Source organism: Parasteatoda tepidariorum, chromosome 5, assembly GCF_043381705.1.
Source record: "Parasteatoda tepidariorum isolate YZ-2023 chromosome 5, CAS_Ptep_4.0, whole genome shotgun sequence".
Taxonomy (NCBI): domain Eukaryota; kingdom Metazoa; phylum Arthropoda; class Arachnida; order Araneae; family Theridiidae; genus Parasteatoda; species Parasteatoda tepidariorum.
Window position 1 is genome coordinate 65,408,674 of NC_092208.1, and position 23,714 is coordinate 65,432,387.

At 29.3% G+C, this 23,714-nt stretch overlaps 1 protein-coding gene across 1 annotated transcript in view; it reads left to right on the forward strand.

Annotated features, from left to right (window-relative positions):
* The window catches only part of LOC107449976 (cell adhesion molecule 2), a 114,482-nt gene that overhangs the window by 72,574 nt on the left and 18,194 nt on the right, over positions 1–23,714 (forward strand). Inside the window, exon 2 of the mRNA XM_016065671.3 lies at positions 1,114–1,328. Within this exon, the coding sequence (XP_015921157.1) occupies positions 1,114–1,328 (215 nt within the window). The remainder of the gene's footprint in view (positions 1–1,113; positions 1,329–23,714) is intronic.

Sequence of the window (23,714 nt, forward strand, 5' to 3'; positions counted from 1 at the left end):
TTATCATTCAAAGGAGACATCTGTCTAATTAGTGAATAACCTCACTCCCAAATCACTGAAAATTGCGCATTTTTTTCTCATCTTTCTTTTTGTCATACAGTTGAACATTTGTAGGATTTCATTTATTGGTTTTAGTAAATAAATCTTAATATTAAATCAATCAACAACTGCAATATTGTATTGTGAATTCGCTATCGTATTTCTGGCTTTATATATAATATAATTAAGGTTTTTTAGGTATTATTTTAATGACATATTCAAAAAAATTTATGAAAACATGTGGACTTTTTTCCACAACTGAAACTTACAAATACAGAGATGGTTTAGACAGAATACTAAAAATTAATTTCGTGCATTAGAAAGTATGTCATATATTGTAAATAACCTAAGGCAGATATTGTAATCTTAGTTTTAAGAAAATTATAAATTTATTAAGTGGAACTTTTAATAAATATTTATACTTCAAGAAGTAATTTTGCGATACAAAATGAAATACAGTTGACAAAATGTTATACGTTTCAAATAAGATACAAAAATATACTCTTCTTAAAAATTTTCTTATGCATTAAAAAAAATTTTTTCAAAAGAATTCACAGGGCTTCTGTACTGTAAAGAATATATTTTTAAATTTTGTGTCCTGTTTTTGTAAACAACAATAATATTAAAACTTCTGTAACAGGTTTAGTTTTCTTACAACATCTTTAAAAAATATATATTATTTTTCCACACAACTTAATTATGATGTACACCAAGCATTATTCACCATTCACGAAATTAGCAGAAAAATGTATTCGAATATAGATTCATGACGTGCAGTAAAGTTTTTTTCGTTGATTATAAAAATATTCAAGAATTATTTTTACAAAATTCTTATCTGAAAACTAGCTTCATATAATTTGTCATGAAGTTACATGCAACGATTGCAAATATCTTCACCGAACATTTTTCAAATATTTGCACGTTATTCTTAAAATAAAATTTAACACGATTGAAAAGCGACTTTTGAAAATCTTTGCTATTACTGAAATGAACTTTTTTATTTTGACTTAAGTTTCATTTTAAGAAATTTCACGAAAAATTGTTTTTACATGTTCCGTTTTTTCTTCCTTGCAGCTCATTTGATTTTCGGTGTAATCCGAATGCTCATGATGGATGTACCAAGTCCCACTACACAAGGTGAATCTGTTGAGCTGATTTGTAGTTATAGGTTAGATGAAGACAAATTATACTCAGTGAAATGGTACAAAGACGATGTCGAATTCTACAGATATGTACCCAACGATTGGCCACCTGGGCAATTCTTGCCTCTCAAAGGTGTCAGAGTCGATGTAAGTTATTCAAATTAATTTCTTTTTTTCAATTTTAACCCTTTGACTACGAATTTTAAAAAAAAATTATTCAAAAGGACAAAATAGGTCACAAATAAGGCAAATTTAGTACTTGGGATTTTTTTGACAAGCGGTTATCAATTTAGAGGCTGGGACATATATGTCCCAGCCGTACTTAATGGGGGGATACATATGTCCCACCTGTAGTGATCAACTGTTATTGGGACAAATGAGTCCCGTTAGTAGGGTTAAAGTGCAATGTAATTGCTTTTTTCGGAAATTTCTATATAAACCATTCATTGTTGTTGTTTTCAGCCATTAAGGCAGAGGGGATGTGATTGACACACAATTATAATTCATTAATTAATTTAACCAAAGATAATTCCATGCAAAAAATAACTCTTAATAAATATTTATTATTTTATGAGATTTTATAAAATATTTTAAAATGTAAGGTATACAATTTCTTACATCATTTTAGGAACATAATTTTACGTGGCAAAATACGAAGTCTTAGTGAAATCGGTCCTGAGAAAAATCAAATTTCAAAACAGTCGTATTTTAAAAATTCAACTAATATTTTAAAAACCATTTATGATGAGAAAATTAAACATGCGGAAATTCTGATGCAAGATTTTTATCTTTTTGTACAGGTATCGATAAATGACTTAATTAAATTGTTATAAGCCATAATTAATTTTATAAAATGTATTTGGAATGGTAATATTCCTTTTTTTATTCAGCGAAAAACAATATTCTTTCAACGAGGCTTTTAAGTGAAAATATTCTAATTAGTAAAATAATTAGCTATTATTTATGAACTGCTATGCAATATTCTAGAAGTTTACAAATTTATACAAGTTTTTACAGTATCTTTAGATGAAGATATATCTATGCTTATTATTCAAGTAAATGAAGATAAAATTACATAGAAGGGTTATCAGGTTAACCATGCGAATTAAGGACTATTATGCGAATTAAGGGTTTGAATCCCTGTACTGTCGGGCAAACCATGAGAGGAATTCGTGGTTTTCTTTTCATGTAACGTAAATGATGGTTAGTTCTATCAAAAAGACTTTCACGAAAGCTAGTTTGTCCTAATGCTTGATCCAGAAACTCTCTTGTCTTCTAGATTAGTTTCAAAATTACAGCATTGGTAGACAAATAAACTCAGAATTGGGTCGACTGTATATAGCCAGGTATAAAATAAAATCCTAAACTATCACTTTTAAGTTGAGGGGATAGATTGTTTGCCTCCCAATGTGGGGAACCGAGTTCTAATCCCAGCGATAGCTAATCGATACAAATTCCGCACATGACTCGCACCGGTATACAATGCTGATGCAAAGTATCCTAATTGGTAAACGGATCATAATGGGTTAGATTCCCCTTGCCACCGGGCTAACCATGGGAGGTTTTCCTAGTTTTCCTTTCCATGTAACGCAGATGTGGGTTAGTTCTATCAAGGAGTCCTCCACGAAGGAAAATTTCTCACAATACTTGTTCCTGGAGTTCCCTTGTCTTCTCGATTGGGTTCTAAAAAACAAGGCTACAGAGTTAAAGTTTAGCTGTCGTAAACTGAAAATTGAGTCGGTTGTTCAACGACTGTTATAAAATAAAATATTTAATGAATTCTTATGCATCCTATAAAACACTTCATAAATGATTATTCTAAAGTGTTTAAAATTTGAATTCTAGAGTACATATTGCGTATTTAATAATATTATTTTCACCATTTTCCATTGAAAGCGTTTTCTCCTCAGCGAACATTTTCCGCTCATTTGAATAATTAGTTCTGAGACACCTCACGTCTTAATGGATATTTTGCTAAATACATTTTTTCCGGGTGACATATTTTTCTAAACATCTACTTTAGCTAAAAATGATTTATTTCACTCAATATGAGAATAAGCTTCAAAAACACAACCAACTAATGAATGCGATAATCCATAACGCGAAGTAAATGAAGCAATTTAGAAGATGTCACTTAAATAATTCTAAATTCTTCCCCAAAACAGCAAAAGAATTTTATAACACCTAGGCAATTACTCAAGGAAAAATAATTACCCTGACCCTACTACCCTCAAAAAGAAAAATTCCTGTATTCTTGTTCCTTCAAAAGTATGCCTGAAGAGCGTGCCATAATTTTTCCACCGATTAGCCTGTCTCTTGTGACAGGAGGCAAAATATATCACCTTAAGGCTATTAAGGGGCTAAAATTCGAGAACCTTCGCCCTAAACAAATTGGAAGGAACACTCTCGAACAGGCTCTGCTCCATTAACAATCTTTCACTTGCAGCTCGTCTTATCATAATTCAAGAAATTGTGCGAGACTCTTACTAGCGTCTTAGTTTCTCCTCTCTCAAGATTTGTGGAAAGTGTTTGACTAAAATGTTTCAAAACTGGGAAGCGTTAATTGAAGTGACGCGTTTTTTTTTGTTGAAGATGTTGCTTAATTAAAGAGCTTGAGTTTTTCTGACCGATTTTGAAATATGCTTTCAGTTGAAAAGTTGCTCTTTATGTAAAACTAGCTTTAAAAACGGAGGGAGAGGAAAAAAATGTATTTTACGCTAATCACTTTTTTAATATTAAATTTGGCTTTCTAATAAGACTTCGTGTATTTTAATCACAAATAAAATTTTACCAATGAACACTGCAATAAATTAATTTAACCTAAATCGTGTTGTGACATTTTTTAATAAGTTTTGTCACTTGGAAAAGCTTGATGCATGTTTTTTATTCGCTATAAGCGTGTCTCTTTATACCCCAAAAAACTAGACATTCAATTTCAGGAGAAATCTCTCCTTGCTTAAAGTTCCGGATCAAATTACGGAAAAAATACCTGCAATCAGAGTGGCCGGTATTTCTTACTGTAAATCCATCTTTACCAAAACATTTCACGGAGCAAAAATATCTGATATGCAATAATTTTTAGAGTTATAATCACCGTAAAATCACTGAATCACTCTAATTAAATGAAATATGATTGAACATTTGCAATTCAAAGTTTTAAGGTAAACAGGAATTCTACGATAAAATGGATTTTACGGATGATGTAACTACAGTGCCGGTACTCTATAACGTTATTAGATCCGGAATTTTTCATAGTGTTTTTGATAAAACCAGAATGAATTTGCGTTCTATAGAGCTAAGAATCACGATGACTTCACATGATAAGCTGAGTGGGCCGAACTTTAAACCATGATCCGCCTGTTGGAGCATTTCATGCCAGCTCTAGGGTCAGCGCGTTTCGTTTGTGGTATATAAAATTATCAGCTATAATCGAAAATTAAAAGTTGTTAATCAGTAGTAAAAGTGAGACATATGCTCTCAATCTTCATAATTTCCTTAATGATATGTTTTGATTCATATCTCAATATATAACAAGAGGTATTATCTTACGTTAATTCAAGAAAGTTTTCAGGCAACATACATTTAAGGACGAACAACAGAGTAGCAATAAAGGAGGATTTCAACTATAGTGATAAACATTGTTTAATATTAGGTTTTTAAAAAAATTCTGCAGCGCCCTTGCAGCATCCCTTGCAGAAAGGTCTCGTTTACAGTAATAACGAATCAAAACCCGAAGTTCAGTTTTATACAAAGTCATATAAAGCTTATTGAAGAAAGTTTAAACCAAAAACACCAAAAAACAACTATACAAAAGGAAAATTTATAAGTGTTGCAGAATTTTTTTAGCAGCCTAATACATTTTTTTTAATTTTGTTGTGCAGATTTTTATCCTCATTTTATTATATAGCACAGGGTGCGTAGCGCTTTTAAAATGTGCTTAAAAGAGTGCTTATTTTTGAGTTTCGTTTTTTAAAAGCCCATCAAGGTGCTTTTTTTCGTTGGGTGTTTTTGAAAAGTGCTTAATTTTTCCTTTCTCAAAATGAGATTTTTCCTTTACTATGTTGATTCTCGCTTCGAATTATGCAAAAAGACACAGTTCACATTGTTCTATTCAACGTTTTCACAATTAATTCAACCCCAATCTATTTTGGCGCATTGTCAGTTCGTAACGTATGAAAACGTCATTTGTTTCACGTGATTCAAAATTTCATAATTTTTGACAATTGTCAAAAACAATGCAAAGAAGGTTTCTTTTTTTTTGATATGACGGTTAAAACAAGATAAAACCGTCAATTGTCAAAAACTTTTCAACCCTGCCAAATTATGATATTTTTTAAAAATGATAGTGCTTAAAAATATTTTTTGAGTGCTTGAAAAGTGCTTAAAAGGTGCTTATTTTTTGTTGAATAATTTGGCTACGCACCCTGTAGCAAATACAAAAATTAAAAAAATAGCGTTATGATACAATGTTTGTAACTTATTTTTCTAAATTATCCACATCATCCAAATTTAATTTTGATTTTTTTTAGATTATTTGAATGCAGTTTTCTTTGCAAGTAGGATTTTTAAAAAATAATTTATATTAAGCAAAATCAGTTGTTTTGAAAAAAATAATAAAAAAATGACATAAAATAGGTTACATTTTCGTAGATTAATCAAAACCAATCAACCAAGACGAATCATTATCCCTGTATTGAAATTTAATTACTTAGGGTATACTTACGTTAATTGGCATTTGTAAAAGTGTTATAACTTTTATTATTCAGTTGTGACACACACATACATTGGATTTGTTTTAAGCATTTGCGAAAGTGTTTTATTTACATGCTTCAGGCAACAGAGCGTTAACTGAAGCGAAGTATTTTTTGAAATTTTCTGCTTAATTAAACCCTTATATTCTTCTTACCAAATTTGAAATGTATTCTTACATGAAAATCAATTCTTTAACGGTGATTTTCGAAACTCTACCGAAGCGAAGAAACCATAACTCTGGTTATACAAACTAAAATGTTCAGTATTTAAACCATTCATTTGGTAATTTTTCTGTTCATTTGGTAACGTTTTACCAGAAAAATAATTTTTGAAAATTATGGCTAGTAAAAAAGACTTAGTTTAAGTGCTTTACACTTGAGGCAATTCGATGATTTTAAACTACATATATAATATCTCCATGAAGACTTGTCTGGACTTTTGAACAGAAAATTAACTTAAATATTTTAAAAGTTATTAAACTTTTTTTTAAAATCGGCAATTTGGTGACATTTTTTCAACTAGATGAAAATCAACAAAACCACTGCTTTATTCTCAGTTTTGGCAAATTTTTATGAGACCAGGTAATGCAGCATTGGAGTAAGTTTCTAAATATTTTAATTTATAACCGCCGTTGAACAGCTGACCCAATTTTTGGGTTTACGACTACTTATGTTCAAATACGTAGCCTTGTAATTTTGAACCCAATCTAGAGACAAGGGAACTCTTAGATCAAGTATTGGGAAAAATTTGCCTTCGTGGAGGACAAGTTTTTAAATATTAAACAATTGGATCACGAAAGCTTTTCATTTTCATAAAGCTGAGACTTTACTCCTTATTGACATTTTGCGCTATTATCAAAATAAGCGTAGAGCAGCGCTGGCTTTAGATAGACTTGTCCTAACAGCTTGGATAACAGTTTGACCTAACAGTTAACCTAGCAGTTATGAGTAACAGTTGCAAACTCACAGCAGTTATGAAAAATAGCATATTATTCGCAAAAAAGCATAATTTCATATTACGACGGAGCGTTCGATAAGCCACCTTAACTGAAGCTGGCTTTAATAGCTGAGAAGAAAAAATTTTAAAGATATCACAATAATAAAGAACTCTACTTCATTTCTTTGAACTAAAGTTGATTTTTATTGTAGTATATTAAACTTGTTTTCATTTTAACTATAAAACTGATATTTGTTATATTATAAACTTGAAAGAGTTTTACGTTAATTAAGACTTGGCTGCGTTTACTTGATACACATGGAGAAAAAAAAAATTGGTAAAATTTCCACACTGCATGGTAATGACGTTTCCGGTAAAAAAAAAAAACATGAGTATGGTCATAAAAACGAAAATGTTTGGTTTTTAACCTATTCAGTTAGTAATTTTTATGTTCATATGGTAACGTTTTACCAGAAAAATAGATTTTAAAAATTATAGTTGTTAGAACCACCCATTTAGTAAAAACTACAAAGAAAATGAACAAATTTAACGAAATAGATGGTTTTTATGCCATGCTCTAAGGTATTATGAATAAAATTACCAAATTTTACCACATTTACCAAATACTATCACACATTATAAAGCCATTATTTATTGCTAATTTCATCAAAATCATTACCAAAACGTTTCGTTAAAAATTACCGAGCTTTTCAATGTTTCCTTAGAGCCAGAAACACCCCAAATGTTACCATATTCTGGTAGTTTTGGCCATACTTTTTTCCTCACCGTACCTTTTTATATATTTCTTTCTTTTTCAATGATATGAATTTTAATTTGAGTAATTGCTCTCCATAACTATGCAGAGATTTTGTTTCATGGTAAAAGGATTTCATGGTATAAAGAAGAGTTATTGTTAGATGACTTTTTGGCATGATATTTTGACATTAAGCAGCCTTTGAATCAAGCATTTTAACAGACATTTTTTTGTTTTTACTTTAGATCAATTTCATTAATAAATCTTTTCTATAGCATTTTTTTCATACTGAAAATTAAGATACGAGATATATGGTTAGACAGGCTTTTACTTATTTATATTTGGAAAATATTTTCAAGATAATAAGAATTCTGCATTGGAAATGTGTAAATGTAGATTTTCACCTAAACTGTAAAATTCCATTGCAGTATTTATATTTACGTAACTTTTACTGAAGAAGAAAATCGAGTTCCCTATACCAACTAAATCACTAACATTTTTCCCAATACAGTTCCCAGTTTTATGAAGTGAAAAATGCGTATTCTAAATCAAGATGTCTAAAACACTCGGGTTTCGAATTATTTTCCCGAAAAAAGCAGAATAAGTCTAATACATGTGCTTTAAATTCAAATTTTTATTTTATTTTTTTTAAAAGAGTTTTGGTAATAAAAAGTGGAGTACTAAAAAACCCAAAATTTTTCAGAAATTATCATTATAATTAAATTTAGAAATCAAATTAACAGGAAAAAAACGTANACATATTTTAAACTAATTTTAATGACTGTGAAATAGAAAAAAAAATTAATTTCCAAACTCTTACATATCCCGTTTTAGCATACCTGGGTTGGATAAAACGGGATAGGGTTTACAATGTTTAATTTTTTGCATAATACTAAGTGAAAAGCATAATTAACTGTCAGAGAAAAAATTTCTATAAATTATATTCATGGGATTTTACTGTTCAAACACTTTTATATAGATTGTTCTTTTATAAATAAGTACACAAAAAATATGATGCTACATTTGTTTTTAAAGACTGCGAGTTTTCAAACATGAAGGCTTATTTCCGCAATTTTCATTGTCGAGATGTGCTTTGTGCTCTTAAGAGAGGTTTCTTAGCAGCCTTTTCTTCAATTCTCTTGGTTCTTTTTTGTAGTTTAATAATCCTTTCCTTTTCCTCCATTTCTAATTTAATTTTATTTCTAATTCACTCCATTGATGTCGCAACATCCCCGAAAGACTCTTTAATAATCAAATATTTAAATTCTTCAGTAAACAAAGAGAAGAATTCTTTTTAGAATCGAATGTTGATTGAATTGAGTAATTCAGAAAATTACGAAGTTTATATATAAAAAATCTCAAGTCTTCATCAGAGAAATACATTACAATTAGTTCTAAAGAAAGATGTGAAATCCTAGAGTCGAAAATAAAATGCTTAACAATGAGCGTTAATAAGCAAATTTTGCATTACTATATAAGGAGACTAAATTTTTAAAAAATATATATAGCTAATATAAGTAAGTTGTTTAAAAAGCCTAGGCCTACATTAATATATGGCTATTTTAAAATGTAATAATCCAACAAATAAATAGGTGGATAAAACGGGACATAAAAGACTCTATCCCGGTTTATCCAACCCACAAGTGTCCCGTTTTGTCCGACTCCGAAATTTTTTGAAACAAACATGGCTGCTGCCTAAATGTGAAAAGAAAATTAGATAGACTGAACATAAAAATATTGGTAAATAAATGGTTAATTAAATTTAATATTCACCGGAATTTTATTCCGATATATGTAGGCAGTACAATGTAAAAAACAACGCACGTAAATGTAGAAAATGGCAAAAAATTAGAATAAAAAAGTTCTGAGACCTACAACTTTCTATAAAATAGTGATCTCGAGGCGGGACGCACCGATAATGATATAATCACGGTCGAATAACACGTTTCTGTCGTTATCCACTAGATAGCTGCAATAGTCTGGTCCCTAGGCGACGTATCCCGTTTTGTCCGACTATCCCGTTTTATCCAACTCTCCCCTATATAAAACTTGTTTTCATTTCAACTATAAAACCAATATTTGTTATTTTATAAACTTGGAAGAGTTTAAGTGAATTAATATTTTGGCTAATTTTTTTCTTCATACACAAGGAGAGAAAAAAATTTGGTAAAATTTCCGCTCTGCATGGTAATGACATTTCTGGTAAAAGAAACCATAACTCTGGTCATAAAAATGAAAATGCTCGGTATTTAATTTATTCATTTGGTAATTTTTACTTTAATATGGTAACGTTTTACCAGAAAAATAGATTTTAAATATTATAGTTGTTACAAACACCCATTTAGTAAAAAATACAAATCCAATAAACAAATTTAACAAAATAGATGGTTTTTATGCCATGCCAAATATATGGTATTATGAATAAAATTACCAAATTTTATCACATTTACCAAATACTATCACACATTATAAAACCATCATTTATTTCTAATTTTATCAAAATCATTACCAAAGCGCTCAGTTAAAAATTACCGAGCTTTTCGATGTTTCCTTAGAGCCTGAAATACGGCAAACGTTACCATATTCTGGTGGTTTTGACCAAACTTTTTTCCTCGCCGAACCTTTATATATATTTTTTTTCTTTTTCAATGACACGAATTTTAATTTGAGTAATTTCTCTCCATAACTACGCTGAGATTTTGTTTCATGGTAAAATAGGATTTCATGGTATAAAGAAGCGTTATTATTAGATTACTTTTTAGCATGATATTATGACATTAAGCAGCTTTTGAATCATGCATTTTAGAATGCTTTTTTTGTTTTTACTTTAGATCATTTGTAGATAAATTCTTTTTTATTGCATTTTTTGCATACTAAAAATTAAGATATGAGATCTATAGTTAGACAGGCTTTTTTATTTATATTTGGAAAATATTTTCAAAATAATAAGAATTCCGCATTTAAATAGTGTAAATGTAGATTTTCACCTAAACTGTAAAATTCCATTGCAGTATTTATACTTACGTAACTTTTACTGAAGAAGAAAATCGGGTTCCCTATACCAACTAAATCACTAACATTTTTCCCAATACAGTTCCCAGTTTTATGAAGTGAAAAATGCGTATTCTAAATCAAGATGTCTAAAACACTCGGGTTTCGAATTATTTTCCCGAAAAAAGCAGAATAAGTCTAATAAATGTGCTTTAAATTCAAATTTTTATTTTATTTTTTTAAAAAGAGTTTTGGTAATAAAAAATGGAGTACTAAGAAATCCAAAATTTTTCAGAAATGACTATTATAATTACATTTAGAAATCAAACTAACAGGAAAAAAATGTAGGAAAGTAAAATTTCTCACTCTAAAGGAAAAAAGAAGAAAAAAATTAGCAAATTTCATAGCAGAAATTCCGTATGCATTTATTTTCCGATAATTAACAATCCTGAGTTCAAAGCGCAAATTTAATAAAAAATAGCTAGAAATAGAGTTTCGGCAAAATACATTCGAACTATTGAGACATTTTCTACCCAAGTAGACGATAAGTTTCATTAATCAATAAATATTTCAATTTACTAATCAATAGTTAGGATTAATTACTATGCTAGTAAATATTTACACTGAAAACGTCACATGAAACAAAATAAAAAATCTTGAACACTTTGAGTAGTTTTTCATCTAAATATTCAATTATTCATATTAAAAAAATAATGAATAAATAAAAGACAACAAATCTTCTGAACACTTTGAATAACTTCGATCTGAATCATCAATTATTCATACTAAGACTGCAATGTAAAACAATATAAAAATAACGAACGCTTTGAATAATGTTCTAGCAGGGTGATCATTGATCAAATTCATTGATCAGTGATTCATGTACTAACATCCTCATTGTATGAGTTGATCTATAAATTGAACTATCTATTGTCACTTTTTAAATTTGATTTATTTAAATTTCAAAAGACATTCCATAATTATGTTTAAATTAAATACACTTTAATTAGATATATTTCATTAGAAACTGAACTTTTTTGCACTGAGAAAAAACTATTGTCAAGATTACAGTGCATGTGGTAAAATTTACTATATTTCTGGCTCTTTGGGAACACCAAAAAGCTCGGTACTTTTTGCGAAGCGCTTTGGTAAAATAAACAATAAAATATGGTTTCACAATATGTGATAAAATTTAGTATTTTTATCATGATACTTTAAAACATTGCATGAAAACTATTTTTTTGGTTAAATTTACATTTTTGTTTAAATGTGAGGAAATAAAAACGATAGTTTTGAAATCCTTAATTTCCGATAAACCGCTACCCTACGAACGAAAAAACTACCATATTAATAGTTTAAAAACCACATATTTTGATTTTATTAAACGGAATTAGTTTTACCAGACATTTCATTACCATACAGTACGGCAATTTTACCATTTTCTTTCCCCGTGTATAATTCCAGTTTAAAAACGACATTTTATGTTTAAAATATGTGCGAATAAAGAACAAAGTATGAAATACTACATACCTTCAAGTTTTAAAATAACACTTATTTATTACGTGTCTTCATTCGCTAAAAACTATAATTAATTAAATATTTAAGTAAATTATTACCCTCCATGCAGTGTGCAAAACTGCCATTTTAAATTCATTAAAAGAATTTCAGTAAGTATTAAATTTTCTAGAAAACCATTATTATTTAAATCTAAGTGAATAATGTAATATTAGTTCATGAATAAATAAAATTTCCTCGACCTAGTACTATACTTGGTTTATGTTCTATAAAATACCCTCTTTCTTAAGACTAGGTAGAAAATCTCATTAAAGAGGAACATGTAATTGCGCAATAAATTAGGATAACGCAAGGTGTGATCGTAAAAAGGATTAAACAATAACAATGGCGGCGCTTAATTTCCTTACACGACTCCCCATTCTTTTCTAGCTATAAAACTACTGAAATCGTGACTAATGAAGAAATAGAACTCTTTAAACCACTTAAACAACTTTGCAAGTAGTTTGTGCATTATTTGACGTTAGAAACTCTATTTCGTTTAAAGTACGCTTCATTTAATACTGACTCAGAAATTAGGTGGGATTTCAAGCAAAAACTCCACCAAGAGAAACATTTATCTTTTAACTCATATGTTGACTCTATTACCTTACTTAGCTAATTTACCACGTTCGTGCATGTAATGTTAATATTGTTGTAGAGTGGGGCAAAAAAGGAAGCGGTCCACCCTGAATAACTTTTGATTTAATGATCGGATCTTCATGTTCTAGGACTCATTCTTAATGGTTGACCTCAATTATGGTGACCTCAATTATGCTAATTAGTTGGTGCAGACGATATTTTAAGTCGTGAAATCCGTTACAAAAATGTACCTTCTCTGAATGAAAATTAATTTGTTTTTCAATAGATTTGGTTTTCTGACCACCGAAATAACTGGGGTAAAGTTGAGCGAAATCGGTTGAGTAATTCCTGAGAGATTGAATTTTTAAAAGTCGTACATTTAAAATTCGATTTCTCGCGAAATATTCATCCGATTTTGCTAAAACTTTGCATTTTGCCATGCAAAATTACATACTTTTAAACTATGTTAAAAATGTAAATGAGTATAATTCAAAATTCTTCGACTATAGTTAAATAAAATAATAAATATATATTAAAGTTTATTTTTTGCATTAATTATCTTTTAATAAAATTTTTCAATTGGCTTAAAAAGTTTACGAGATGTGATGAAATACGAAGAAAAAAAATTAACATTAACGGGATCCAAACTTTGGATCGCTTTCCTGATCACACTATGGGGACCTTATTTCCCAGATTGCGGCTACCTCCTATATTTCGATTGTCAAAAATCTATTGAAAAGTCTATTCATAAAAAAGTTATGTTTATTCGGAAAAAGTACGTTTTGGTCGGATTTTTCAACTTTTAATAGACTAATATACTGCACTATTTATATAGCCTATTTTAGGTCAACCTCATTGTACCATTAAGTTTGAGTTCAAGAACGTTAAGATCCGATCATTAAATCGAAAGTTATTCTAGGTGATTAGTCTTTTCTTTCGTTTTTTTTTGGGGGGGGCACTGTGCTTATATGATATTTATATGTTATTTTAATTATCTTTCATATTTTGAAGGAAAGAAATTAAGTAGCAAGAGTAATTTTTTTAAATAATATTAATAGTTTTTAATAGGTGATGTTTGTTAACGGAAAATTAAATGCTTCATTAGAAATAAAAACGCTTAAGCAGCATTTACTTTTCTATTTATTTGTTATTTTTATTAAACAGAAACTAAGATGAAAAAAAAAACTACTGTAGTTTTAAAACTACTGGAAACGTGACTAAGAGAAAAATTGAACTGTTCTAACCATTTAAAATAACTTTGAAGTAGTATATGCATTATTTGATGTTAAGAAATCCATTTGTTAAACGTATGCTTCATTTACTGCACTCAGAAATTGGATAGCATTTCTAGGAAATCTTTTTACTCCACAAAACTCATTTAAATCATTTGTTGACTCTATTATTTTTCTTTGCGAATTTATCACGTTCAGGCACGTAACTTAAATATTGTTTAATTTTCTTTTATTTGTCTGTGTTTTTTATTAAAATTCAGAATTTCTATAATGAAGTTATCTCTAATGCAGAATTAGTTATTTTCAATTCATTTATTTTTATTTATTTTATTTCAATATTCTTTAATATACACTATTGGTTGAATAATTAATGCTTTATTAGAAAAAGAAGATAAAGTTTGTAAAACATTTAACTTTAATATAATTTGGAATTTTTATCTCACACCGTGAATTTATTATGTCCATATTTGTAATTTAAATATTCTTAACTCTTTCACGTAATCTTTATTTATATATTTTTATTGCAATTACTTTTGAACTTTATTTAAAATAAACTTATAGAAGACACTTACAACGAATTTTAACAGGTTAGTATAAGGTATTTGTATAAATATTTATAAAAACTCTTTCAATGCATAGATTAATAATGAAGCATTAAAATAAGTATCTATTATAGCTTTTTAAATACACCAAAAATAAACGAAGCAAATCATTTGCATAGATGTTTGCTAAAAGTTCTTAATTTTTCCATAAGTAAACAATAGGAAGTATTTAAATAAATATCAGTATCAACTTTTGAAATACATCATAACCAGACAATACTAATTATTCCCATAAACATTATTTACATTTTTGTTAAATATACCCTAAGCAGACAATGGTAATGTGCAAAAATGTTAATTACAACTTATTAAATCCACCATAAAAAGATCGTGTAATGCTTTTCTTTTTAGTAAAAAAGGAGATTGACGTCATCATATATTAAAGTAACAAAAGAAAAAGTTGTAAAAATAAGGAGTTTTCAGATAATTAATTAGGGAAAGCTACATTATTTTCCATGATATTACGTACAGAGTGCAGGAATGAAAACGGAAAACCTGGATAACTTCTGATCTAATAATCAGATTTTTCACTTTCTAGGACTCAATCTTAATGGTTCGAGGGATTGACCTCAAATATGCTAATTACTTACTGCCCATGACATTTTAAGTTACAAAATCAGACACAAAAACGCACTTTTTCTGAATAAGCATTCCTTTTTTTAGATGGATTTGGATTCCTGACCCCCAAAATATTGGGGATAGCCGCAATCTGGGAAATATGGTCCCTATAATTTGGTCAGGAGAGCGATCCAAATTTTGGACTCCAGTATGTTAATTTTATTTTTTGCGTATTTCACCATATCTCGATAAATTTGGAAGCGAATTAAAAACATTTTGCACATAGTTCCAAAACTCGTTTGTCCTATTAACTATTAAGAGTGAGTCCTAGAACGTGAATATCCCATCATTAGGTCAAAAGTTATTTAGGTTGGTCCGTTTTCTATTTTGAGCACTGTGCATGAAGTCCTACAGCATAAAAGTCCTACAAAACCCTACCTGAGCACAAAAATTTTAATTTTCCAGCAATGGTGTATTTAAAAAGCTCGTTGCAATTAAATACGTATATAAATGTATTAAAATTATTATATACGACTACTTTGACCTTTTCCAGTACATACACTTTCAGGGATATGGTTTTAATGTGGAACCCTAACATCGATAACTTAAACTATAAAGCTGAGTATATTTGCCACACTATTTAAAGGATTTTTAAATGAACCATATTTTCGTTGCATTTGATTTACACGGTAAAAAGTTCCACATCAAATTTCGGTATAAATTTCCGGCGTTCAGAGAGCCGGTACTACACTGCTCAAAACAATTAAGGGATATTGTACGTCTTGTATAAAATAACGGAATAAGCAAAATATTTTTTGCATAAAATGGAAGAAAATACTCGCACATGCAATTTTTTCTTAATTTCTAACTTCGCAGTATGCAAATTTTGAGTTTGACGTCGAAGACGACAGTTCAGCGGCAGGGGATTTGAATTGGCTTTCAATTTAATGTAAGACAAATCGGAAAAGAATGATCGACATTCAGTAAGCGCGTTGTTTCGATGTCTCAACAAAGTCATTTAACCGAATCAGAAACTTGGAGAATTGTTGGTCGGTTAGAGGGGGGGGATACAAGGCAAAGTAGCAGAAGCCATTGGAGTTTCACAAAGTGTGATTTCCAGGATCCGGAACCATTTTTTTTTTTGGAGACTGNTTTTTTTTTTTTTTTTTTTTTTTTTTTGGAGACTGGGAATGCAGGCCGAAGATCAGGGCAAGGACGTAGACGTGCAACAGCGCCCAATGAAGACCGTTATTTAACGCTAATGACTCGGAGACACCGAAATATGAATACCACTCTTCCTCAACAACACCTTCCCTCAGCTTATGGCACCACAGTTTCAACACAAACTGTACGAAACAGCCTTAACGCTGTAAGTCTGTATGCTCGCCGACCAATGGTGTATGTCACGTTAACAGCAAGCCACCGTCGCGCCGTCAGGGAGGAGGCAGCAGAGCATGTAAACTGCCGGGAAAATGAATATTCTTTTCTCTGACGAATCCCGTTTTTCTGTGCATCCTGATAAAAGGTGTACTTTCATTTGGGAAGAACGTAGAACTAGAAGCAATCCTGCGTTCGTGTACGAAAGTGTAAGATTTGGTAGTGGGAAGTGATGGTCTATGTTGGCATTTTCATTGATGGGATCACCGATCACCATATCATTCAAAATGGAGCTCTGGTGGGTCACCGAAACAGGGATGAGACCTACTGTAACTCCTTACGCTGCAGCAATTGGAGATGACATCTTGTAAATGGCTGACAATTGCAGGCCACATCGTGTTAACCTGGTGAATGATTTCTTTTCGGAGAAAGGAATCAAACGAATGGATTGGACATCCTGTTTTCCGAACATGAACTCAATCTAGCATTTCCTTGTACATTCTAGGCAGACAAATTGCTGGACACCTACCACCCCCACAAAATCTCTAAGAACTGGAAAGAGCTCTTCTGGAGGAATGGGACAGAATACCCCAACCCTTCATTAATAGCCTCATTGACTCGATGCCTCATAGGTATTCAACGTTGCTGGCCGTACGGGAAAACCATACCCCCTACTAAAAATGATTTTCTTTAAGGAAAAATCTTTTTTTTATTCTAATTTGCCTAAATTGTGTTATTTTCCCTTTTGTTCCCAAATGCTCAATGAAACGCATTTTTTTGCCAAGCAAATGTCATTTCTATCTCATATTGCCTACTATGTCTGTCGATAATATATCAATCATTCAAACAATTCTCCTGGTGCAAAATCAACCCACAAATTCAACATCCTTTGATTGTCTTAAGCAATGTATTTACCGCAAAATCCATTTTTGCCGGAACATGATGGGGAAAAAAATCTGATATACCATAATTTTTACGATACTTACCATAAAATCACTCAGTAACTCTTGTGAAATAAATATTTCTGCAAAAATTGCAGTATAATATTCTACGGTAAAAGGAATTGTACGGATGATGTATACCGTAATTTGATCCAGAATGTTTTACGGTGTGTAATGACGTGCAACAAAGATTAAAAGTTCCTTCTTTTTTTTTTTTTTTTTTTNTTTTTTTTTTTTTTTTTTTGAATATGATCTAGATAATTATGAAATAAGTCTTTTTTTTTATTCAAATATAAATTTTATATTGCTAAAACTGATTAGTAACGTCCTTTTAAAATAAGTAAAGCTTATCAAAACAAAAGGAGCTTCACCATAAAATACATTATTTACATGCATAATATTCTATCGCAACCTTAGAAATAAGGCTTTCTTTCCATTGTCAACATCAAAGTCTAAATTGTATTTATAAGCTCAAAAGAAATCATTTTAAGAAATGAAAGTACTATGTTACACGCAATGGCCCAAAGAAGGACACTTAAGAGTTAGATAAAGAAGTGGCGATGTAACACAGGTTTTTCGTAGTTCTTTTTTCCTCGTTAGCAACGGATAAAAGTAACAGTATTTGGATAAATGTTTGAGGCTCCAACATTTGTAGAACTTCAATGCTTTTTTCCATTCAAGCAAAAATCAAACTAATTACATTTGATGAAAATATGCTTAATTATCCAACGAAATAGACGGAGCAAAATTTATCATTTGAAAAAAATTCAATTTCAAACCTATATTAAAAACCTTGATATATGAATTTAAAAAAATTAAACAAACATGCTTGAAAATTATTTTATTTATTGATTCAAAATTTAAAATTATCTGCAAATTCAATAAGCAACGCTCGTAAAAATTAAAAGGAAATTAAACGAAAAAAATATCAAAATGGGAGACCATAAAATAGCAACTGACAATCTTTTGAATCAAATTGTTAATTATAGAAACAATGAAAAATGAAAAAATGAATAAATATGACAACCGAATCTGACGTCTTCGGGGGGGGGGTACCAGCTCCGGAAGTCATAAAAGCAAAACCTTTTCTATTGAGAGAGCACGACAAATGTCTAAATTGCTCTCTCTGTACCCCAAAGGTTTCTCCAAAGTCCAGGAAGAGAATACAATATAAAATATGAAATACATAAAGCAAATACAGAAGTATAAATACAAGACAAATGCATAAGAATAATACACACACAAGCTGACTTGAAACAAAAATCCAATCACTAAATTACACTACTGTATGTGTATTGTTAATTAGAGTTTATTTCTTGACAAATAAACAAGTAAAAGTTTCATCAATTTTTATCCCAAATTTTAATATGTAGTACCTCAAATGTGTTAGTTATCCAACGAAATAGACGGAGCAAAATTTTATTATTTGAAAAAAATTCATTTTAAAACCTATATTAAAAACCTTGATATATGAATTTAAAAAAATTAAACAAGCATGCTTGAAAATTATTTTATTTACTGATTCAAAATTTAAAATTGTCTGCAAATTCAATAAGCAACGCTCGTAAAAATTAAAAAGAAAGTAAACGAAAAAATCCCAAACGAACAAAAATCCAATCACTAAATTACACTACTGTATATGTATTGTTAAATAGAGTTTATTTCTTGATAAATAAACAAGTAAAAGTTTCATCAATTTTTATCCCAAATTTTAATATGTAGTACCTCAAATGTGTTAGTTATAAAGTAACTAACGACGCCACGATAAAATTTTTAATTTTCTCACTCTGAATCAATTTTTAAAAAAATTAAGTGGGATTATGTTTTTTTTCCCACTCGGACAGTTCAGAATTTATTTTGCACCCAGTTCTCAAGAAGTCACCTTAAAAAATACAGTTGTGTTTTTCAATTTCGTGTAAAAATGTATTGAATTGAGAAGATTTGTCGACAAAGAGAGAACTGCATGGATAAATGTTCTAAAGAAGGCCAAGGCCCATTCCGAGGTGTCATGCCAATGAAAATGATGGTTATCTAGCACTGTGTCGACGACTTCATCTTTATCGAATACAAAATACCGATTGCAGCAACTTTGAATAATAATATTGTTATTCAACAATGCAATATTTAAAATAATCATTTCTTCTCTATCTACAGTTTTTTTTTTCAAATTGGAAGTTTAACCATTTTCTTTTTCATGATTTAGCAAAACATTTAAAGTACAGATCAAATTTTTATTCCTCATTTCGAAAATGTAAAATATGACAGAAAAGTTTCCTTTGTTCTGTTATTAGGAAAAAAGAAAAGAATCCTTTACTTTTATTGCTGAAGTAACGTATCAAACTAACTAAAAATTCCCGTTCATAAAAAATAAAACAATAATAATAAACCCAGAGAGCATCCTTCATACAATAACGTTTCTTGCGTAAGGACAATTTCTATTGATCTTACAGAGAAGGCACGTTTTGGAAGATTATTGGATTTGATTCGAATTATTACTAACCTAAAGTACACAAAACTGTCGAATAAGGTAGCTTCTCTGAACAAACCTTTAAAATTGCCTTTGTAGCAATTGCAATATAACTTTGTTCTTTTCGTCTTTTCTGAACTTAGCTTTATAAATGAAAGGGAACCAATAAATATCGTCGTTACTGTCGTTGTAGTCAGCAAATCATATTTATTTTCTTGTTTTGTTTTCATAACATTCTTAATTTTGAGAGAGAATACACAAGAGCGATTCACTACAAATTGGTTCGTCAGAGTCAGTTTTCCGGGACTTGTTTACCACAGGACTCATTTTTATATGTTTCGCAACTTGGCGAGATATTTTTTTCTTTTTTCCCTTTTTTTTTCTTGCATGTTCGTGCCCGGCAGTTCCCAAAAGGCTTATGACAGGAAAAGAAAATCAAAAATGAAATAGAGGAAAGAGGGAAAGTATTTCGGGGAAATCAAGATGCAACTTGGGGATTCAGAAAATACATAAAGTTGGAGAGTAGAAAGTCGGCGAAATAAATAAAACAAAAGTAATAAAATAAGTCACAACGAGAAACATCTTCAAATAATCTCTTTTCCGCGCTTTTCAAAGGAAAAACATGTTGCTTCGCCTAAAAATAAAAGAAAATCTAGTTCTATATTGCATTTTGTTGCAGGTAGATTCTTCATTGTTCTGCATCTTTTTCGATTCCTTTTCAGGCTTCTTTTGCAATTTTATGGGTTTCTAAAGAGAATAATATACATTCTAAAAATAGCGTAAGATGGAGAATAATTTGCAATGCTAGAAAAGAAGATTATGCGATGAAAGAATTATTTTGCTATTTGCTTTATTATTTTCTATTGAGAAATGAAACTTTCATTTTTTTTTCATAACCATTCTTAATTTATATAATGTAACTTACATTTTTATATGAAATTGAAATTGATTTTGATTACTAATAAGTAATTAATAGTAAGTTTAATTTTATAAAAAAATGAAATTGAACATTGAAAAGCTGAAGATTTTAGTCTTATAAAAATGTTTATTGTTCGGCATCTTTTTCAATTTCTTTTCAGGCTTCTTTTTCAATTTTATAAGTCTCTAAAGAGAATAATATACATTCTAAAAATAGTGTTAGTTGCGTTGTATACAGAGAATAATTTACATAGCTAGAAGAGAATAATATACCATGAAATAATTATACAGCTATTTGCTCGATTACTTTCTATTGAGTAAAACAATTTTCTTCTTTTTTCCTTAATAACCATTATTAACTCTTAATAATATAACTCACATTTGTTAAAAAATTTAAATTACTATTGATAACTAATAAAAAAGATTAAATATTATGGTTTGGTGCAGAATTACTAATAAGTTATTGTAAAAATATCAATGATTACTATCTCACTAGTTAAATTAACTGTAGGTAGTTTTCGTTGCTTTTTGAAAGGCTTTTTTCAGGTATCTTTCATATTTTTATATGTTTTTATGAGAAATATACGTCTTGAAAAAAGTATGTTATATGCTGGGTGTAGTAAATAGTCTAAAACAAAATAGAATATTGTGCAACACAACGAGTACAGAATCTTTCGCTTTTTTTTTCTTTCAGTAGTAAAACACTTCTATTTTACACACTATACAACTTTATACTTCCTTTGTATTTTTTAGTTGTTTTTCAACTAAAAATAGCAATACTGTCAAATAAAAAGTAATAAAAATTGTTTATAAATATCTGTAAAAGTAAATAATAAATTTTAAGCTTTTCAGTTTAGTGCATGATAGCGTGAAGTTTTTTGATACAGATTTATTTGTGATTTATGATTTTTTTTCAGTATAAAGAAAGGGTTTCATAATAAAACGAAAAATACATTTATATCTTGCATAAATATTTTTCTCTGCATATTTTACCGAATAAATAGTTTTTATGCCACCCTCTAGGGAATCATTAAAATTACCAAACTTTATCACCATTACCAATTTTTATCATGCATTGAAAAACCATATTTTATTGTTAATTTTACCAAATTCATTACTGAAGTTCTTCAATAAAAATTACCAAGCTTTTTAAAGTTTCCGTGGAATCACAAACACTTTAAGTTTTACCAGATTCGGGTAGTCATACAAAATATTTTTTTCTCAGTGTAGACTTACATTTACACGCATAGGGCTTATTTTAATCAAAAACAAAGAATCTATTGAGCGTTCTCTAATAATTTATGATCCTTGCTTTGTATGCTATATCAGTAAAAGTGAAATAAACCCGAGTAGTTTTCATGACCTTTTTGAGGACGTTACTGCATTAGTATTTTGAAAGCCGTTAGAAACCACGTGTCTCCTTTGTTTACTGTTAAAACGTGTTTCTATGAACCTAAATAAAGTCAAAGAGAATTAAAAGAAAAAGAAATATAAAGTTAGGCAATAAAATGTTACTTTAGGAATATAGAGAATAGGTGCAGTAATAGTGTCTTTAATTGTTTGGTAGTCGTTTTGATAACTCCGGAATCATTTGTGCTACAATCCTGAAATTTTGACAGCATGCTTCAATTGGCAATTTTAGTCCAAGAACTAAAAAATTGTTTAAAAATTTAACATTACTTTTACTGAAGACACTTGAAATTAATGTTCATTTATCCTTGCGAAATATCTGAATATTAAAAACTCCCGCGTTCGAAACAAGCTTTAATTTTTTTATCCTTAATTATAAACCTTTACCTTTAAAAAAAGCCCCTTATCATCTCGCATGGTGTTTGTTTTTAATTGTTGCCTGAATAATTTGGTGAAAATACTTTTGATAAAAATACTATGAAGCGATTCTTCACTTTTATTTAAAAGTTAAATAAGTGACAATATTAGTATAAGTATGTAATATGATTTATAATGTAATCGAAATTTAAAGAAAAATGATTTTTTAGCCATTCTTATTTCCGCACTGGTTTGTGATGCCATTGTATCACAGTGTGTTTTAAAAGTTTCATTTCTAACGGTAATAATAAACAACAACTGGTAATTATGATTGTTTTTTTTACTTCATATGAAAAATAGGAATTCAGTAAGTTTCACAATAAAGCCTTTATTTTTACCCTACATGACGGTACAGTATTTTTCGGTATTTTACATCACGGTATTTTTCGTAGTTTCTAATGCATAAATCATTTATTAAATCAAATCATTATTAAATCAATATAATTTAGCAAACTGAAATTGATAAATTATAAATAATGAACTTCATTCTAATTAATAACTGTAATAAAATATACACCATAAGCCTACAGCTATCGCAATTGCAGTTTCATATAAATCCAAAACGTGTAATGATACAATATACAAAAAAGATTAAGTTCTACAGAATGTAAGACAATTTACGGCTCAAAAATTAAAAATAAGTTTAACTGAATAAGTTGTTCTTATGGCAATTTTCAAGATATCAAGATAAAATTATCGAATTTTACCACAATACCAAATTTTACAGCATATTATAAAAAAATATTTTACTGTTAATTTTTCAAAATCATTATCACAACTCTTCGTTAAAAATTACCTAGCTTTTTGATGTTCCCATAGAGCAAGAAACGTGATAACTTTTACAATATTCCTTAAACTTTGACCATGCTTTTCATGTTCAGCGTAGGGAATAAAAATACTAATACATGCATGTGACAATTGCATATAGAATATTCACTATTTTTAAAAATTTAATAATATAGTTGCGTTTAAAATTTTTGAACACTAAAGTTTACCAAAATTCGCTATCCAAATTTCCAATTCATATAATAGCCTAAATAAAAAC